The 19,720-nt window shown below is 41.1% G+C and overlaps 1 protein-coding gene across 3 annotated transcripts in view; it reads left to right on the forward strand.

Moving 5' to 3' along the window:
* The first annotated feature begins 5,160 nt into the window (after positions 1–5,160).
* The window catches only part of NUDT9 (nudix hydrolase 9), a 36,363-nt gene continuing 21,803 nt past the window's right edge, over positions 5,161–19,720 (forward strand). The window contains exons 1-2 of one of the 3 annotated variants that reach the window (XM_031664597.1): positions 5,161–5,281; positions 17,791–18,030. In XM_031664597.1, the coding sequence (XP_031520457.1) occupies positions 17,834–18,030 (197 nt within the window). In that variant the 5' untranslated portion in view covers positions 5,161–5,281; positions 17,791–17,833. Of the gene's footprint in view, positions 5,593–17,790; positions 18,031–19,720 lie in introns of all 3 variants that reach the window. The other 2 variants (XM_021938439.2, XM_031664598.1) reach the window with 2 other exon arrangements.

Consider the following 19,720-nt stretch of genomic DNA (forward strand, 5'->3'; position numbering starts at 1 on the left):
TGCAGTGAGCCGAGATCGCACCACTGCACTCCAGCCTGGCAACAGAGCGAGACTCCATCTCAAAAAAAAAAAAAAAAAAAGAAGAAGAAAAGAAAGAAGTACTTGAGACTGCGTAATTTATAAAGAAAAGTGTTGCAGGAAGTCAGGGACCCTGAACAGAGGGACCGGCTGGAGCTGCAGCAAAGGAACATAAATTGTGAAGATTTCATTTTAATATGGACATTTATCTGTTCCCAAATAATACTTTTATAATTCTTACGCCTGTCTTTAATCTGTTAATCCTGTTATCATCATAAGCTGAGGATGTATGTCACCTCAGGACCACTGTGATCATTGTGTTAACTGTACAAATTGATTGTAAAACGTGTGTTTGAACAATATGAAATCAGTGCACCTTGAAAAAGAACAGAATAACAGCAATTTTTAGGGAACAAGGGAAGACAACCATAAGGTCTGACTGCCTGTGGGGTTGGGCAAAAAGAGCCATAGTTTTCTTCTTGCAGAGAGCCTATAAATGGACATGCAAGTAGGAGAGATATTGCTAAATTCTTTTCCTAGCAAGGAAAATTAAGACCCTGGGAAAGGAATGCATTCCTCAGGGGCAGTCTATAAACCGCTGCTCTGGGAATGTCTGTCCTATGTGGTTGAGATAAGGCCTGAGATACAACCTGGTCTCCTGCAGTACCCTCAGGTTTACTAGAATTGGGAAACTTAATCCTGGTAAAGTTTTGGTCAGACCGGTTCTCTGCTCTTGAATCCTGTTTTCTTGGATGTTTATGAAGACAATACTTGCACTGCTGAACATAGACCCTTACCCAAGAGTTCTGATTTTGCCCTTGTCCTGTTTCCTCAGAAGCATGTGATCTTTGTTCTGTCTTTTGCCCTTTGAAGCATGTGATCTTTGTGACCTACTCCCTGTTCGTATACCCCCTCCCCTTCTGAAATCCTTAATAAAAACTTGCTGGTTTTGCGGCTCAGGTGGGCATCATGGTCCTACAGATATGTGATGTCACCCCCAGTGACCCAGCTGTAAAATTCCTCTCTTTGTACTCTTTCTCTTTATTTCTCAGCTGGCCGACAGTTATGGAAAATAGAAAGAACCTATGTTGAAATATTGGGGGTGGGTTCCCCTGATAGAAAAGAGGTTTGCTTGGCTCACAGTTCTGCAGGCTGTACGGGAAGCATGGTGCTGGGCATCTGCTTGGCTCCTGGTGAGGCCTGACAAAGCTTACAATCATGGTGGAAGGCAAAGGGGAGCTGACATTTTGGTGAGAGTGGGAGCCCCAAAGAGGTGGGGAAGGTGTCATACATCTTTAAATAACCAGATCTCGCATGAACTCACTATCACAAGGACAGCACCAAGCCATGAGGGATCCACCCTCATGACACAACACCTCCCACCAGACCCCACCCCCAACACTGGGGAATACATTTCAACATGAGATTGTGGGGGACAAATATCCAAACTATATCAGGGAAATAGTTGAGATTCTGAATTACTCTTTTAGCATACCCATCAATTCCAATGATCACATATGTCACTTTCCTATTTAAAAATTCTCATTTCTCAGTGTCATTGGCCTGTCTCACCAACTATTGTAAGATGTCCTTGAAGTTGGTATATGCTTCATAAATTTTAAAAAAGTCCTTACTTCTCCTTACTTAAATTCTGATGACATCTGTTTAACTAATTTAGGACGTGGGTAATTTGATAATGAGATTTCTTTTTTTTTTTTTTTTTACCCAAGAGCAGGTTGCGGAACATGCACTCACTACACCCTAGAAGACATGGGAGTATGCATCCCCAAAGGGAGGAACCCAGGAGATCCGGCTGTCCCAGCTAACTGTGATTTGGTTTCAGTGCCATGGAATTGTTTTGTTTGCACAGTTGTGTGGTTCATCAAACTAAGTTCATAATAGCCTCCCCTTAAGGAATGTGGAGTTAGAAGACTAGGGTCTGAGGAGCTTCCTGTGAGAACTACTTTCTGTTGCTCCCTTTCTTTGCTTGTTGACTTTGTAACTCACTGCTTTTCTCCTGTCCTCTCTCTTGACTAATTTGTCAGCAGACTTTGGAAACGCTGAACTTGATGAACAGAGCCGGTCTAATACATTTCCAACTTAAGCAGTGATTAACAACTTTGAGAGCAAAGTTCATCTGACCAGAGGAAGCCAAGTACAGATATTTATCTTTAAAATGCACATTTCAATAATACTACTTCTCAACCTGAGATAGCAGTCAAAATAAACAAAGCTGGATACTAGTTAAAGCAGTAAGGACAGACTTTATTCAGTAATGCCAGTCCAACAGGGAAGAGAATGTAATATGAACAAACCCCACACTTCCCTGAAACAAAAGGCTGAGATATGCAACAGAGAAAGGCACAAAAGGATCTTAAGTTTTGGGGGGTGGTGGGCAGCGGAGGGGGCGGTGGTTTGTTGATTGATGTGACTATGCCATTTGGGTTTGTTAACTGGCTTGTATCCAGAGGACAAACAAACTTCCATCTTTATGATAGGAGGCAGTGGTGCTAGCTAAAGCAAGGTACCTGCCTCCTATAGGGACCAGGAGCTAGGGTGAATTATCTCCCTGAATATTTGCATTTCAAAGAGATGGCTCCCAAGTCTTTGAGGAAACTGTTTTGGGTGGTAGACTTACATCACGAAGGGTAGAGAAACAAGATTTCTAAGGTAACTGCTCTAAGAAGGGGTTCAGTGACCTATCTGCCTATCACCAAGTTTTGGCTGGAACAAACAGTAAATTCTCCAGGCATTGAGTTTTGATTTCAGGGAAGCATTTTAATGGGGTCTGGGACCAGCCTAGGGACAAGGCCTTAAGCTACTGGAAGCTATGCTAGAGTATAATCAAGTCTCTCAGTGCTGAGAAAAGAACTTTTATATGAGGAAGGTGAATCCTTTAAAATTATCAGGCCCAGAGAGACATTAAAAGGAGACAGCAATTACATCCTACTCCCCACTTTGTTATGTATTCATCTCTTTAAACTGCTTGCTTTAGCCACAAGTAGCTACCAATTAACCTAACAATGGCACACTGCACACTGTAACTCACACCCTATAGCTTAATATATAGCCATTCACTAATCAATGCTATTTCTACAAACCAGTAATTCTTTACAACTTTGTATCAGTCCCCTTTTTGCCCTGTCCCCTTTTTGCCTTTAAAAACCTGATTGTAACGAAGGCGGACAGGAGCTCACACTCAAGGTTACTTGGGTCTGGGTCTTCTGGGCAGCTGTCCTCACTTTGGCTAAAGCAAATGCTTTAAATTCTATTTCGTGCCTCAGCATCTGAGACACAACTAGGTTGACAGTGTAAAGGTTTGAATAGTCAATACCTGTCAAGAGTTCTGCAGTTTTCAGAACAATGGTTGTCAAAATTTGATTAATCTGGCTCTTAAGATGGTCAGTTTTGTAACCTCGGTGTATTGGAACCGCACAGAAACAGCGGCTCATGTAAGCAAAAGTCAAGTATTTGCCACATCAATAAGCTAATATGAATGAAGTAAGCCTGATTACAAGCTGCTTTGGACAATCTGGGTTTCCAACTTTCAGTTTGTCCGTTTGTCTAATTTTTGCCTCTCGAGTTTCTTCTCCAGTATTAAGGGTATTGGCCTCTGTTCCTCCTCCAGGTTGTGTGCCTATTTTCATAGCTTTTCTCCTCCACGAGTTTCCAAGGCCCACACCTGGTCCTGGCAAAGCCTTGTGAATGAAATCCAGCAATTAGAGCAGACAACTTGGTTAAGAAAGCAAAAACAGGGCCGGGCGCCGTGGCTCAAGCCTGTAATCCCAGCACTTTGGGAGGCCGAGACGGGCGGATCACGAGGTCAGGAGATCGAGACCATCCTGGCTAACACGGTGAAACCCCGTCTCTACTAAAAAAAAAAAATACAAAAAACTAGCCGGGCGAGGTGGCGGGTGCCTGTAGTCCCAGCTACTCGGGAGGCTGAGGCAGGAGAATGGCGTAAACCCGGGAGGCGGAGCTTGCAGTGAGCTGAGATCCGGCCACTGCACTTCAGCCTGACTCCATCTCAAAAAAAAAAAAAAACAAAAACAAAAAACCGAGAAATGCTTCAAGATAGGAGGGCTGAGTCTCTGCACTATCTCCTCTTGCTGTAAACGCCCAAGGGGTTCACCATTCCCGCTGCCTAGACAGAGCTGATTCATCAAGACAGGGGAATTGCAATAAAGAAAAAGTAATTCAGGCAGAGCCGGCTGTGTGGGAGACCGGAGTTTTATTATTACTCAAATCAGTCTCCCTGAGCATTCAGGGAGCAGAGTGTTTTTTTTTTTTAAGATATAATTTCTCTGGTCGCCCAGGCTGGTGTGCAGTGGTGTGACGTGGGCTCACTGCAACCTCCGCCTCCCGGGTACAAGCGATTCTCCTGCTGTTCAGCCTCCTGAGTAGCTGGGACTACAGGCGTGCGCCACCATGCCCAGCTAAGTTTTGTATTTTTAGTAGAGAGGCGGTTTCACCACGTTGGCCAGGCTGGTCTTGAACTCCTGACCGCAAGTGATCCGGCCTCGGCCTCCCAAATCAGTTATAATTTTGCAAAGACGGTTTCATTCCCATAACCAAGTACTATTCAAAATATGGCTAAGATATTTAGCGTGGTTCCGCAACAACTTACTGCCTTAAAAAACCAGGGCAGGGCCAGGCGCGTTGACTCACGCCTGTGAGGAGGCCAGGGCACTTGGATTGTTTGAGCTTGAGAGTTGGAGACCAGCCTGGGCAACACGGCAAAAATCTGTCTCTACAAAACATACAAAAATTAGCCAGGTATGGCGGTGTGTGCCTGTAGTCCCAGCGACGTCGGGGGCTGAGACAGGAGACTCGCTTAAGCCCAGGTGGTTGGGGCGGAAACGAGGGGACATCGCGCCCCTGCACTCCAGCCGGGGCGACAGAGCCAGCCTCTTGTCTCAAAAAGCAAACAAACAAACAAAACCCAGGGCAACAAGTCTCTCTCAAACCCCTTTGCTTCTTTCCCACTTATTCCCCTTCCAGTTCCTCGTCTGTTAGACGTTTCCTTTCCTCTGGTACTTTCTTGGTAGTTCCCTTCGGCTCCAAGGACGCCTGCGCAGACTGAGAACTCTGGGAAGTCGGAGACCGAAGGCGCTACGAAGCCGACGACGCACGACCTTTGCTTTGCGGCGCGGCCGTAAAGCGCCATTACGCAGCCAGAAAGTTACGACGTCATTGGTTGCGGTTCCTCCGGCAGCTGGCGCTGTGCGTCAGGTGCTGGTCTGGATTTTTCTCGATGCACTGGGTAAAGACTTGGAGTCTAGCGTGGGAGGGCTCTTGATTTGTGATTTATAGGTAGGCACAGCTACTCCCGTTCGGGAACCCAACGGCAGCCGGGTCCTAGTGCCCACTAGATACGGGGGGCCGGGACTCGGAGCTGTGGGTTGTGGGGAGGCGGAGGCACCAACTAAGAGCAACCTGGCATCGCGAAGCCGCCCTCGGGGCGCTGATGGCCGGACGCCTCCTGGGAAGGGCTTTAGCTGCAGTGTCTCTCTCTGTGGCCTTGGCCTCTGTGACTGTCAAGTCCCCTGGCTGCCGCGGCATCCCTGCGTTCAGGTATTGCACCCTCCTACTGCCGGCTCATTTGCCCTAGACCCTGAGTTGGGGTGGGAACCACCTTTATTTCCGGCGTATTCTGTAGGCTTTGCTTTGTCTGCCGGGTTTTTCTAGTCATATGCAAGTTTTCAAAAAGGCTCTAAAATGTTTTATCTAGCTTTTGAGGAAAACGAGTGGCAGAGACCCTTTTTGATCTCTTATTTTGAAATTTGCCATCCTCCGTAAATCTTTGTTAGTATCACGAGAGAGTTTAAATAGCACTTGTTTGGGGTGGTGGTGTCCCGTGCCATTTTTTTTATGGTTAATACTTAAAACATTGTTATTAGAATTAATATATGTACATAGTTAAAACAGCTTGAAAATGATGTAAAATGAAAAGTGAAATCACTATTCCCCCACCCCCTTTCCAGGGTAGATAATATATTTGCTATCTACCTCCTTTTTTTTTTTTTTAATTTTTCTATTGTGGATAAATTTAGGGATTTATGGTGTCTTAGACTACCTCCTTCTGTTCTTTCCTTCTCCAGTTTTTATTCTTTGAGTTAGTAAACACAGGGTCCTAGGTGCAGCAGCCTTTTCTTACTTATAGATATTAAAAGTCTCTTGAATCTACAAAGATGATAATTAGAAAAAAAACTCTGTTTCCTGGATCTGTTTACTGTTGGTCAATAGTTCTGTGTCTTTTTGGGCCTGTTTCCTTCTGTTGCTTTTTCTCCAACGTCTGATGGGCATCTGTCTATATTTTGGTTAATGTGAGTGATAGGTCTTGTTTTCAGTACACGGGTCGCTAATTGACTTGTGGCTTTTTGTACCAGGTCGCCTAGATAGGAAGGTTTCAGTTGAGGGCATGTGAGCAGGTACCAGACGGATAGGCTGGGAACCTGCCTTTTGCTTCAGGCTTTACAGTAGTGGAGGAGCAGCTTCTCCGCTGAATATAGCTGTTTAACTTTGTTTCCTCAGTGTGAACTGTAAAATTATTAAGCCTAAGTTTCTGCTGTGTACTCTTAACAGCAGTATTCACAGTAGGGGTCCTACCCCTTCATTTCTAAAAAACTTTTGACTTTATCTTGGAGACAAACATAACTATTTTGGAGTTTTTGCTTGGAGAGTGGGGAGGGAGGAGGACTGAGTGATTTCCATGGTTTTTGTCCCGCTGCCAATTTATGACCTTTGGGCCCACTGACTTCAAGCTTGAAACCTCTAACTCGGCTCAGCTTGTAGGAATAGCATCTCCCCCTAATCCTTTGGTGTGTTTTTTTTTTTTTTTTTTTTTTTTGGACGGAGTTTCACTCTGTCGCCCAGGCTGGAGCGCAGTGTCGCGATCTCGGCTCACTGTAACCTCTGCCTCCTGGGTTCAAGGGATTCTTCTGCCTCAACCTCTTCAGTAGCTGGGAGTAAAGGCGCGCGCCACCATGCCCAGCTAATTGTTTTGTATTTTTTAGTAGAGACGGGATTTCACTACCTTGGTTAGGCTGATCTGGTCTTGAACTTCTGACCCCGTGATCTGCCCGTCTCAGCCTCCCAAATTGCTGGGATTACAGTCGTGAGCCACTACGCCTGTCCTTGGTGCATATTTTTAAATTTACTTTGTCCTACTCTGGTTTGAAGGTCAGTATTCCAGCTACTTTTCATCTTCCTGAAGTTGGTTAACATCTGTCATTCACTGGTGGCATTTATTCCTTCTCCTGGTATGGATTTTATTTCCCTTTATCTTTATTTTCTTCCAGTGGGATTTAAGGAAGGAAGGAATACACGTATGTGCTCTCTGGAAATCTCTAATGCTTTTTTTGTTAGATGCCAGCAGAACAGTGTAAACTTGCTTGGCAATTATTCTTCGTTTTTATAACTCTGGGAACCCTAGATGAGGCAGGTATATCCAGAACCAGAGACTGTACTGGCTTTAAAGAAAAAGCCAACAGTTAACAAATGTGCCACGTACCTGGTAACTAATATGGCAGAATAGCTTGAGCCGGGGAGGTAGGAGGTTGCAGTGAGCTGAGATCATGCCACTGCATTCCATTCTGGGTGACAGAGTGATACAATGTCTTAAGAAAAACAAAGAAAAGTTTTTTTTTGTTTGTTTGTTTTTTTTTTTGAGACGGAGTCTTGGTCTGTCGCCCAGGCTGGGGTGCAGTGGCACAATCTCAGCTCACTGCAACCTCCACCTCCTGGGTTCATGCCATTCTCCTGCCTCAGCCTCCCGAGCAGCTGGGACTATAGGCGCTCACCACTACGCCCGGCTAATTTTTTGTATTCTTTAGTAGAGACGGGGTTTCACTGTGTTAGCCAGGATGGTCTCGATGTCCTGACCTCGTGATCTGCCCGCCTCGGCCTCCCAAAGTGCTGGGATTACAGGCGTGAGCCACCGCGCCCGGCCAAGAAGAAAAGTTTTACAGCCAGCCACCATGGTTAACACCTGTAATCCCAGTGCTTTGGGAGGCTGAGGCAGGAGGATCGTGTGAGGCCAGGAGTTTGAGACCAGTCTAGGCAACTTAGCAAGACCCTTGTCTCTAAAAAAAAAAATTAACTGGCATGCATGTGTAGTCCTCACTATCATAGGAGCAGAGTAGGCTCAGAGACTACTAAGTGATCAGTAGGATTGCTTGAGCTCAGGAGTTGAGTTTGAGGCTGTGGTAAACTGTGATTGCATCTCTGCATTCCAGCCGGAGTGACAGAGCAAGACCCTGTCCCTAATGTTCTTTTCCTTTTTTTTTTGTTTTTGAGATGGAGTCTCACTCTTGTCACCCAGGCTGGAGTGCAGTGGCACGATCTCCACTCACTGCAACCTCCACCTCCCAGGTTCAAGCGATTCTCCTGCCCCAGCCTCCTGAGTAGCTGGGTTTACAGGCGCCTGTCACCATGCCTGGCTAAGTTTTATATTTTTAGTAGAGATGGGGTTTCACTATGTTGGCTAGGCTGGTTTCGAACTCCTGACCTCAGGTAATCTCTCCGCCTCTGCCTCCCAAAGTGCCGGGGATTACAGGTGGGAGCCCCCATGCCTGGCCGAGATCCTGTCTTTAAAAAAAAAAAAAAAAAAAAAAGGAATTTTACCAATCTTTGATAATTTGGAAAAACCCAGAAAATGACAGTTTTGCACTTAGTTTTTGTGATTACTAGAAGGTTTCAAATGTTCATTTCCTTTTTTTCTTGCTCTGTCACCTAGGCTGGAGTGCAGTAGTGTGATCATGACTCACTACAGTCTCAACCTCCTGGGCTCAAATGATTATCCCAACTCAGCATCCTAAGTATCTGGTACTACTGGTGTGTGCTACCATGCCTGGCTAATTAAAAATTTATTTATTTTTTTTTGTAGAGGTGGGTCTCCCTATGTTGCCCAGGCTGGTGTCAAACTATTGGGCTCCAGTGATCCTCCTGCTTTGGCCTCCTAAAGAGCTGGGATTATAGGTGTGAGACACTGCTCCCAGTCATCAAGTGTAGGTTTTCTAGAAAAAAGGTATTATATTACAAAGATGTGGTGAATGCTTTTAAATAGCACAACATATAAATCTTCCGGAAGGATCTGTTGGGGTCACGTGTGTAGAACATTGTTTTATTCCTGTGAATACATAAAACACATGAATGAACTAAAAATGAAATAGAGATAGTAAAGCATAGTGTTAAGAGCCTGGAATTCTAAGACAGCTTGCCTATGTTTGGATCCTGATTTCTACTCAATTGTGTGACCTTGGTAAACTTATTTACCTCTCTGGTTCTTAATGTTCTTATTTCCTTTTTTTTTTTTTTTTTTTTTTTTTTGAGATGGAGTCTCGCACTGTCGCCCTGGCTGATGTGCAGTGGCACAATCTTGGCTCTCTGCAACTTTCGCCTCCCAGGTTCAAGTGATTCTCCTGCCTCAGCCTCCTGAGTAGCTAGGATTACAGGTGACTGCTACCATGCCTGGCTAATTTTTTTGTATTTTTAGTAGAGACTGGGTTTCACTATGTTGGCCAGGCTGTTCTCGAATTCCTGACCTTGCGATCCTCCTGCCTCAGCCTCCCAAAGTGCTGGGATTACAGGTGTGAGCCACTGCACCTGGCCTTAATGTTCTTATTTCTTTGGAGAAAAAAAAAAAAAAAGGAAAAAAGATAATATGGCCTGGTGTGGAGGCTCACACCTGTAATCTCAGCACTTTGGAAGTCCGAGGCAGGAACATTGCTTGGGCCTAGGAGTTCAAGACCAGCCTGGGCAACATACAGTGAGACCCCATCTCTACAAGAAATAAACAAAATTGGGAGTCTCTGAGCCTACCTGATTTACCAAACCGCTCCCTCAACAAAAAGACAAAACAAAACCAAAAGAAAAAAAAAAAAGCCAGGTGTGATAGCACATGCCTGTAGTCCCAGCTACTCTGGAGACTGAGGCAGGAGGATTGCTTGAGCCTGGGAGGTCGAGACTGCAGTGAGCCATGATTGTACCAATGCACGCCAGCCTGGGTAACAGAGTGAGGCCCTGTCTCAAAAAAAAAAAAAGGTTAAGAAAAAAAAAAGTAACTGAACTCAGTTGTGAGGATCAAGTGAGTTAATTTACAGTGCTTAGAACAGCGTCTTGCACATAGCAATCACTGTCTGTATTTATCTGTGGTTATGACAATATGATTGTTGCAGATTTTCTTTATTTCAAAGCACCATGTCAGTATTGCATTTTTTAAAGTTTACCAGTCTTAAGAACTGGTTTTTGCCATGTAAATGAACTTTGTCAATTACTTAGTTTCCATTTGCTAGGCCAAATATATTTCTTGCACTTGTTCAGTAATACAATACAAAGGTCTAGGCTGTGTGTGTGTATATTACAAGTATTCTTTTTTCTGTTACCTTACAGTGTGTCACATTTAAATAGCATATTTAGATGTTAACACTAAGCAGTGTTAACACTTCTTGATGTGATAAGATGTATAGTCTGAATTTTTGCTCTTGCACAATTAAATTTGTTTTAGAAAAGTAAATAATCCAGTGTGTAAGTCTGTCTTGTCAAGTAGGTAGGGTGGTGGAATTCCATAAACATTTTATTGCTAAATCAGGGAACAAAGAGCCTTAAGTTATTTAAACATTTTTGGTACTTGGGTGGGATGGAGTGGAACAGGATTAGTGTTTACTGTTGGGTATTTAATTAATGGCCCTAACTTTTTTCTTGCCCTACTCCCAAACCGTGAAACATAACTCATTCTGTAATAGAGTTCAGTTAGAGATTAGGGTTCCATATGTTAAAATTTTGCTTTTTAAAACACCTGAAGTCTGCTAATTTTGATAAATGTGTTTCATATATGTATTCATTTTTTATTGAGTATGGGTTTAAGGTGAGGGAGGGACTCTTTATTTTCAGAATATTCATTATGTACATTACCTAAACTGTGGCAGCTGAAGCAAGACAGTCGTCACAGCATGGAAGTCAATGAACCTACTGCTTTTAATAAAGTTAGTCACAAATCAGATATTTGCTCACCTTACACTAGTTTTCAGCCCGTCTGGGGATATTCACTTCTTTATTGGTTAGGGTTTCCCGATTTTGGGGTGTTTTACAACACTTTACAGATGTAAAGTGAGTGTAAAATGAAATAGTAATTGTTTCAGAGTCTTTAAATGTGATGAAAGAGAATAGCTTGAATAGTACGTAAAACTGTAGACGCACAAAAATAGGAAAGAATGAAACCGGTTAAAAATCCAACTGACAGTTTGACAGTTTCTTACAGAACTCAACACTCATAATGCAGTCAGTCACACTCTGGTATTTACCCAATGGACTGAAAATTTATGTCCACACAAAAACCTGCACACAAATGTTTATAGCAGTTTTATTCATAACTGCCAAAACTTAGAAGCAGCCAAGATGTTCTTCAATAGGTGAATGGGTAAATAAACTGTGGTACATCCAGCCAATGGGATACTATTTAGTGCTAAGAAGAAATGAGCTATCGAGCCATGAAAAGACATGGAGGAATCTTAAATGCATATTATTAACTGAAGGAAGGCTGTATGATTCCAACTGTATGGCATTCTTGAAGGCATAACTGTGGAGACAGTAGAAAGATCAGGAGTTGGATGAATTGGGGTAGCACAGAGGACTTTAGCCTCCCTCATCGTCAGCATCCCCACAGAGCCACGGAGCCATACGTTTGTTACAATCGAACCTACATTGATGCTTTGTCACCCAAAGTCCTGTAGTTTATATCAGGGTTTACTCTTGGTCTCGTACTTTATGGTTTGGACAAATGTATAATGACACGCATCAACTGTTACGGAATTGTACACATAAAATTCACTGCCTTTAGGGCAGTGAAACTTGTGTATGATACCTAATGGTAGGTACATATATACACTGTATACACTGAAGAGGGACCAGGAGGAAGTCTAGTAGGCAGTTCTTGTAAGTCAGGTTAAGAATTTTAATTAAAAAAAAAAAAAAGGGTTTCTTATTTTTTTAATGAGTCAGGATCTCATTATGTTTCCCAGGCTGGAGTGCAGTGGTGTGATCATGGTTCACTGCAGCCTTAACCTCCTGGACTCAGGAGATCCTCCCACCTCAGCTTCCTGAGTAGCAGCAACTACAGGCACGTACCAGCATGCCTGGCTAACTTTTAAAATTTTTTGTAGAGATAAGGGTCTCACTATCTCACCTAGGGTGGTCTTGAACTTCCAGCTTCAAGCAGTCCTCCTGCCTTGGCCTCCCAAAGTGTCGGGATTACAGACGTGAACCAGCATGCCCCACTGATAAGTTTCTTTTTGTATATATATATAATTATGTAATTTTCCCTAATTGCAAAAATTTGATCAGGCATACCTCACTTTATTTGGTATGTTTGGGAGTCTTTTTTCCTTCTCTTTTTTTCCTTGTTTCCTTTTCTCCTTTTTCTTCCGTTTTATTTCTTATCCTTTTTTTTTAAAATCTGTTTTTCTCTTTTTTGCTTATCCTTTCTTGCAACTCCCTTTCCTTTTCTCCTTTTCTCTCTCCCCTTTTCCTCCACATCTTTGCCACTCTCTCTTCTTTCCCCCCATCCTCTTTTTCTTCTCTCTTCTACTCCCCTTTACCCCTCCCTTTCCTTTTTCTTCTTCTTCCTTCCTTTTCCCTCTTCCTATTTGCTTCTGCGTCTATTCACATCAGCCCCTTATTTCCTAGCTTATGTTAAGAACCTGATTATGTGGATTCTTCTATATATGCTTATATAATAAATAGTATAGACATTTGTGGTAAGCAGAATAATGGCCCCCCAAGTATGCATGCATCCTAATACCTGGAACCTGTGTATATGTTGCCTTACATAGCAAAAGAGAGTACAGATGTGATGAAGGTTAAGGACTTTGAGATGGGGAGAGCATCCTGGAAGGCGCACCTGATGTAATTGAGAGTCCTTAAAAAATGACCTGGCCGTGATCAGAGATATGACTACTAATGAATGGTCAGAGAGAGATTCTATGTTGCTGGCTTTGAAGATGATGGAAGGGGGCCATGAGCCACAGAATGCAGATGGAATAGGGATTCCCTCTAGAAGCTGGGAAAGGGAGGCGAATGAATTTTTAACTCCAGAAAGGAATGCAGCCCTGCTGGTAAATTGCCTTTAGCCCAGTGAGACCTTTGTTGGACTTCTAACCTACAAAACTGTAAGAGAATGAATTTGTATTAAGTCGTTGAATTTGTGGTGATTTGTTATGGCTTCAATAGAAAACTAATACATTATATACATGCACCAAAATGTATGTACTTACTTATTTTTTATGTCCTTGCTTTATAAAAATAGTATCGTATTGTAGCACTTTACTGAATCTTTTTTCAGCAATACCTTATGGAAATACAAATTGTTTGATGTCATTGTTTTTATTAGCAAGTAAATTTCTCCACATCCTTGCCAATACTTATTTTCTGTATTTTTTTTTTGATAGTGGTAATTCTAATGGGTCTGAGGCAGTATCTCATTGAGGTTTTGACTTGCTTTTGTCTAATAATTAGTGATATTGAGCATCTTTCCATGTGCTTATTGGCCATTTGTATATCCTTTTTGGAGAAATGTCTATTGGAGTCCTTTGCCCATTTTTTAATTGGGTTGTTTTATTGTTGTTGTGTGTAGGAGTTCTTTCTGTATTCTGGATATAACCAACCCCTTATCAGACATGTGATTCACAAGTATCTTCTCCTGTTCCATGGGTTGCTTTTTCACTCTTGATTGTGTCTTTTGATACCCAGAAGTTTTTCATTTTGATGTAATATGTAGTCCAACTTATCTATTTTTTCTCTTGTTGCTTGTACTTCTGGTGTCATATCCAGAAACTCATTGATTGCCAAATCCAGTGTCATGAAATTTTGTCAGCATGTGTTCCTCTAAGATTTTGATCATTTTAGGTCGTATGTGTAGGTCTTTGACCCATTTTTAGTTAATATTTTTATACGGTGTAAGGTAAGAGTCAAACTTCATACTACTTTTGCATATGAATATCCAATTTTCCTAGCACCGTTTGTTGAAAAGACCGCCCTTTGCCTGTTGAAATGATCTTGGTACCTTTGTCAGAAATTATTACGAGGATTCTGTATGCCAGTATCTCAGTGTTGTGATTGCTATAGCTGTGTAGTCAGTGTGAGACCTTGAACTTTGTTTTTCCCTTTCAAGATTGTCTTGGCTATTTGGGGTTCCTTGAGATTCCATATAAATTTTAAGGTAGAGTTTTCTGTTTCTGGAAAAACATCATTGGGATTTTGGCAGAGATTGCATTGGATCTGTAGATAACTGAGTAGTATTGACATCTTAACAATATTTTCTTCCAGTCAATGAACACAGGATGTCTTTTTATTTGTTGGTGTCTTTAACTTCTTTTAGCAATATTTTGTAGTGTTCAGTGTATAAAAGTTTTGCTTCCTTAAGTTTATTCCTAAGTATTTTATTCTTTTTGATGCTATTGTAAGTAGAATTGTTTTCTTAATATTCCTTTTGGATTGTTAATTATTAGTGTTTTGTTTGTTTGTTTTTGAGATAGAGTCTCGATCTCAACTTACTGCAACATCTGCCTCCAGCGTTCAAGCGATTCTCCTGCCTCAGCTTCTTGAGTAGCTGGGATTACAGGCATGCACCACACACCCAGCTAATTTTTGTATTTTTAGTAGAGACAGGGTTTCACCATGTTGGCTGGACTGGTCTCAAACTCACCTCTGCCTTCCAAAGTGCTGGGATTACGGGCATGAGCCAGCGTACCCAGCCTGTTAGTGTTTTTTAATGTAACCATTTTTGTGTGTTGATTTCATACCTTGCAACTTTGCTGAATTCATTTATTAGTTCTAACAGTTTTTTCGTAAATTATCTTGGGTTTTCTACATAAAATATCATGCGATGTGTAAATACAGGTTGAGTATCCCTTATCTAAAATGCTTGGGACCAGAGCGTTTTGGATTTCAGGTTTTGGAATATTTACATACACATGATGAGATGTCTTGGAGATGGGACTCAAGTCTAAACGTGAAATTCATATATGTTTCATATATACTTTAAACAGGTAGCCTGGAGATAATTTTATACAATATTTTAAACTTGTGCCTGAAACAATTTTGGTGTGACCCATCAACATGAAGCGAGGTGTGGAATTTCTATCTGTGGCATCATATCAGCAATCAAAAAATTTCTGATTTTGGATTTTTGGATTAGGAATGCTCAACCAGTTTTACTTCTTCCTTTCCAATTTGGATGCCTTTTCCTTTCTTTCATTTCCTAATTGTTCTGGCCGGAACTTCTTTTTCTTTCCTAATTGCTCTGGCTAGAACTTCCAGTATTATATTAAATAAAGTGAACATCCTTGTCTTGTTCCTGATCTTAGAGGAAAAACTTTCAGTATTTCACCTTTACACCATTAGCTGTGGGCTTTTCATATATGGCCTTTATTATGTTGAGGTAATTTCCTTCTATTGCTAGTTTGTTGAATATTTTTAAATCATGAAAGGGTGTTGAATTTTGTTAGATAAATTTTCTGCATCAATCAAGAGGATTGTGTTTTTTAAAAAAGTTTTGTTAATGTGGTACATTATGTTGATTGATTTTCATTATGTGGAACCATCATTGCATTCCGGGAATGTCTCCCTTGGTCATGGTGTATAATCCTTTTCATGTGCTGTTGAATTCTGTTTGTTATTATTTTGTTGAGGATTTTCACATCAGTATTAATCAAAGATTCTCGTTTGTAGTTTTTTTTTTATAGTGTCTTTGTCAAGCTTTAGTATCAGGATAATGCTGGCCTCATAGAGTGAGTTTGGAAGTGTTTAGTTCTCTTCAGGTTTTTGGAAGAGTTGAGGGAATATTGGTGTTGATTCTTCTTTAAATGTTTGGTAGAATTTATCAGTAAAGACATCTGGTCCTGGGTTTTTCTTTGTTGGGAGTAAATAGATACTTTTAAAAAATTCGCCTTTTAAAATTATACAACCCCATTCAAACTTTACTACCTATCCTGCAATGTTTACTTTTTCTTTTATGGTTATCAGCCCATCCAGGATCATTGATTGCTTCTAATTGTCATGTCTTTTTAGTCTTGATCTATCTAGAAGAGTTCCTGTACTTTTCTCTATCTTTCATGACCTTACCAATTTAGAGAGTACACACCTTTATTCTGTAACATGTCTCTTAACCCGGGTCTGTCCTGTGTTTCCTAATGTCCAGATTCATGTCATATATTTTTGGCAGAAATACCTCAAATGATTGTTGTGTACTTCTCACTGTATGAGATCAGGAGGCACATGCAGTTGACTTATTCCACAACCTTGGTCAAGTGGATGTTTGCCCCGTCAATCATTTGTCTTAAGAAGGTCAAACTGACTGGTATTGTGAGAGCAGGGGAAAGGAGCTATCATAGTTTTACCATGTCCTCAGAATCTCCTTTCCTACTTTAGATGTCCTAATTTAAGGTCATCAAGAATTCGTATTTTATTTTAAGGATAATGAGAAGCCATTTAACTTTTTAGGCAAGATGAGATATGAAAAATTTTTTTGTATATGCTGTGTGGTTAGGGTGAAGGTTGGTTGGTTTTTCTTTTGCATATGCTCTCCAATTATTTCATGCCTGTATATTTTATTTAAATTTTGCTCTACAGGTTACAATTTGTGTATTTACCACAGTCTACCTTCAGATTATATTACATTAGTTCGTTTTCAGTGTAAGAATTTTTCAGTATTTAATTTCTATTTTCCCATTTTTCCTTTGAACCATTTTTGCCATACGTTTTACGTGTATATTATAGATGATTTTTAAAAAATGCATTCCTTCACATAGACTTTAAACGATTTTCTTTTATACTTTTTGTTTTTTGAGATGGAGTCTCGCTCTGTTGCCCAGGCTGGAGTGCAGTGGCACAATCTCGGCTCACTGCAACCTCTACCTCCTGGATTCAAGCGATTCTCCTGCCCCAGCCTCCCCAGTAGCTGGGATTACAGGTGTGCACCACCACACTTGGCTAATTTTTGTATTTTTTAGTAGAGACAGGGTTTCACCATGTTGAGCGGGCTGGTCTCGAACTCCTGACCTCAAGTGGTCTGCCCACCTCGGCCTCCCAAAGTGCTGGGATTACAGATATGAGCCACCACGCCAGGCCTACATTTGTTTTTATGGTTTGAGTTTTCATAACAAACTTCCCCTTCTACAACAGATAACACACAAGTAAGCTTGTGTCTTTTTTTTTTTTTTTTGCCTAAAATAAATTCAGTGAGTGGGTTCCAACTAATAAAATTTAGCTATATGTTAAAAAAATGTATATTTGAAAATAATCTCTCATAGATGTTGGACTTTTAGACTAATATGCATCATATTTGAATTTTCTGATACTTAAAGGTTTTTGAAATTGGGAAGTATGTTTTTGGGTCTTTGAATTAGGTTCTTTTTCTTTTGTTTTTTTTTTTTTGAGATGGAGTTTTTGCTCTTGTTGCCCAGGTTGGAGTGCAATGGTGCGATGTTGGCTCACTGCAATCTCTGCCTTCTGGGTTCAAGCGATTCTCTTGCCTCAACCTCCCAAGTAGCTGGGATTACAGGCATATGCCACCATGCCTGGCTAATTTTGTCTTTTTAGAAGAGATGGCATTTCACCATGTTGGTCAGGCTGGTCTTGAACTCCTAACCTCAGGTGATCCACCTCGGCCTCCCAAAGTACTGGGATTACAGGCATAAGCCACCACACCCGGCCTAGGTTCTTTAATTAATATATTTTTGGTATTTATGTAAAATGTTTTTTCTTTTTCTCCCCTAGAAACTCGTTTTCATCTTGTTGGTTTCATCTTAATACCAACGTCATGTCTGGTTCTAATGGTTCCAAAGAGAATTCCCACAATAAGGCTCGGACGTCTCCTTACCCAGGTTCAAAAGTTGAACGAAGCCAGGTTCCTAATGAGAAAGTGGGCTGGCTTGTTGAGTGGCAGGACTATAACCCTGTGGAATACACTGCAGTCTCTGTCTTGGCTGGACCCAGGTGGGCAGATCCTCAGATCAGGTGAGCAAATAAGACAGCATTAGCTGGGAGTAAGACTTTTAGAGAAGTTAATGGTTTTATTTGCAAAGTATCTTTTTGACACCTGAAAATAATTTCAATCTATGCTTAGCTGTGTTATAACTTAGTTTCCACATTTGCTTGAATTCTTGCCAAAGATAAACAGTTCATTTTTTTTATTCTTTTGGGGGTTTTAGGAGGATAATTCCAAATAGTTAAATCTGTTTTGATTTGAAATAACAAATAGCATCAGCTATGTGTTATGAAATAACAGCTGGTACTATTATATTTGTTTTGAAATAACAGCTGATGGTACTTGTTTTCATGTGTTCTGTTTGGGTTATCAATAGAATATCTTTTGTGGTTGTTTTCCAATATAACTAGACTTGTGAAAGTATTTTTCAGCAAATTTTCCAGGTTACTAAGAACAGGATGATGATAAACCAGTGTGAAAAAATAGAAGAGGGATGGATAAAGGGGAGAGAGAGGGGAAGAATGAGAGAGAAAGGGCTCTCACTAAATTCATAGAAGTGCCGCATTGATTAACATTTTGTGTTTGTTTCTTTTATTTTTTCCAGCTTTATTGATGTATGATTGGCAAATAACTATATATAAAGTGTACAATGTGATATTTTGACATGCATATACATTTTGAAGTGATTACCACAATCAAGCCATTTAAAATAATCTTACATGGCTACCTTTTTTTTGTGTGTAGTGAGAACAGTTGAGATCTACTCTCAGCAAGTTTCAAGTATACAATACTGTATTATTACTATTTTTGAGACTGGTGCTCTCTCTATTTTTGAGACTGTACTTCACCCAGGCTGGAGTACAGTGATGTGATCATAGCTTGCTCTAACCTTCAACTCCAGGGCTCAGGTGATTCTCCTGTCTTAGCCACCTGAGTAGCTAGGACTATGGGCATATTCCACCATACTTGGCTAATTTTATTTTACTTTTTTTTTAAGTAGAGATGGGGTCTCACTGTTTTGTCCAGGCTGGACAAGAACAGTATTATTAACTGTAGTCACCACACTGTAAATTAGATCTCTAGAACTTACTCATTTTGCATAACTGAAACTTTATACCCTTTGACCAATATCTCCCCATTTTTCCCACCCCTTTATGTTCTTTTTCTAACCCAGGGTGGAGTGCAGTGGTGTGATCATAGCTCACTGCAGCCTTGATCTCCTGGGCTCAAGTGATCCTCCCACTTCAGCCTCCAGAGCAGCTGGGACTACAGGTGTGTGCCACCATGCCTGGCTAACTTTTAAATTTTTAGCAGAGATGAGTTCTCACAGTATTATTGTCCAATCTGGTCTCGAACTCCTGAGCTCAAGTGATCCTTCTGCCTTGGCTTGCCAAAGTGCTGGTGTCACAGGCGTGAGCCAGCATGCCTGGTGATTTTTTTAAAGGGGTGACTCTCTAGAATCCCAAAGGCATTGCAACTCTGGTTTTATATAATTTCATGGTTTTTATCATTTAATTCTTTTTATTTGCATGTTAGATGGCAGATTGGTTAGAAGTCTTAAGAAAACGTATGGATCGTTGAAGTTGGAAATTATTCCCCAACCCACGGATATTTCTTTGCTCACTCACTGGCTTTAAAGCAAGAAAAAAGTGAAATCTGTGTCAGAACTGCCCATGAACTATCCAGTGCTACATAACTCTTTATTCACTGTCAGTGCAA

This window comes from Papio anubis, chromosome 3 (genome assembly GCF_008728515.1).
Source record: "Papio anubis isolate 15944 chromosome 3, Panubis1.0, whole genome shotgun sequence".
Taxonomy (NCBI): domain Eukaryota; kingdom Metazoa; phylum Chordata; class Mammalia; order Primates; family Cercopithecidae; genus Papio; species Papio anubis.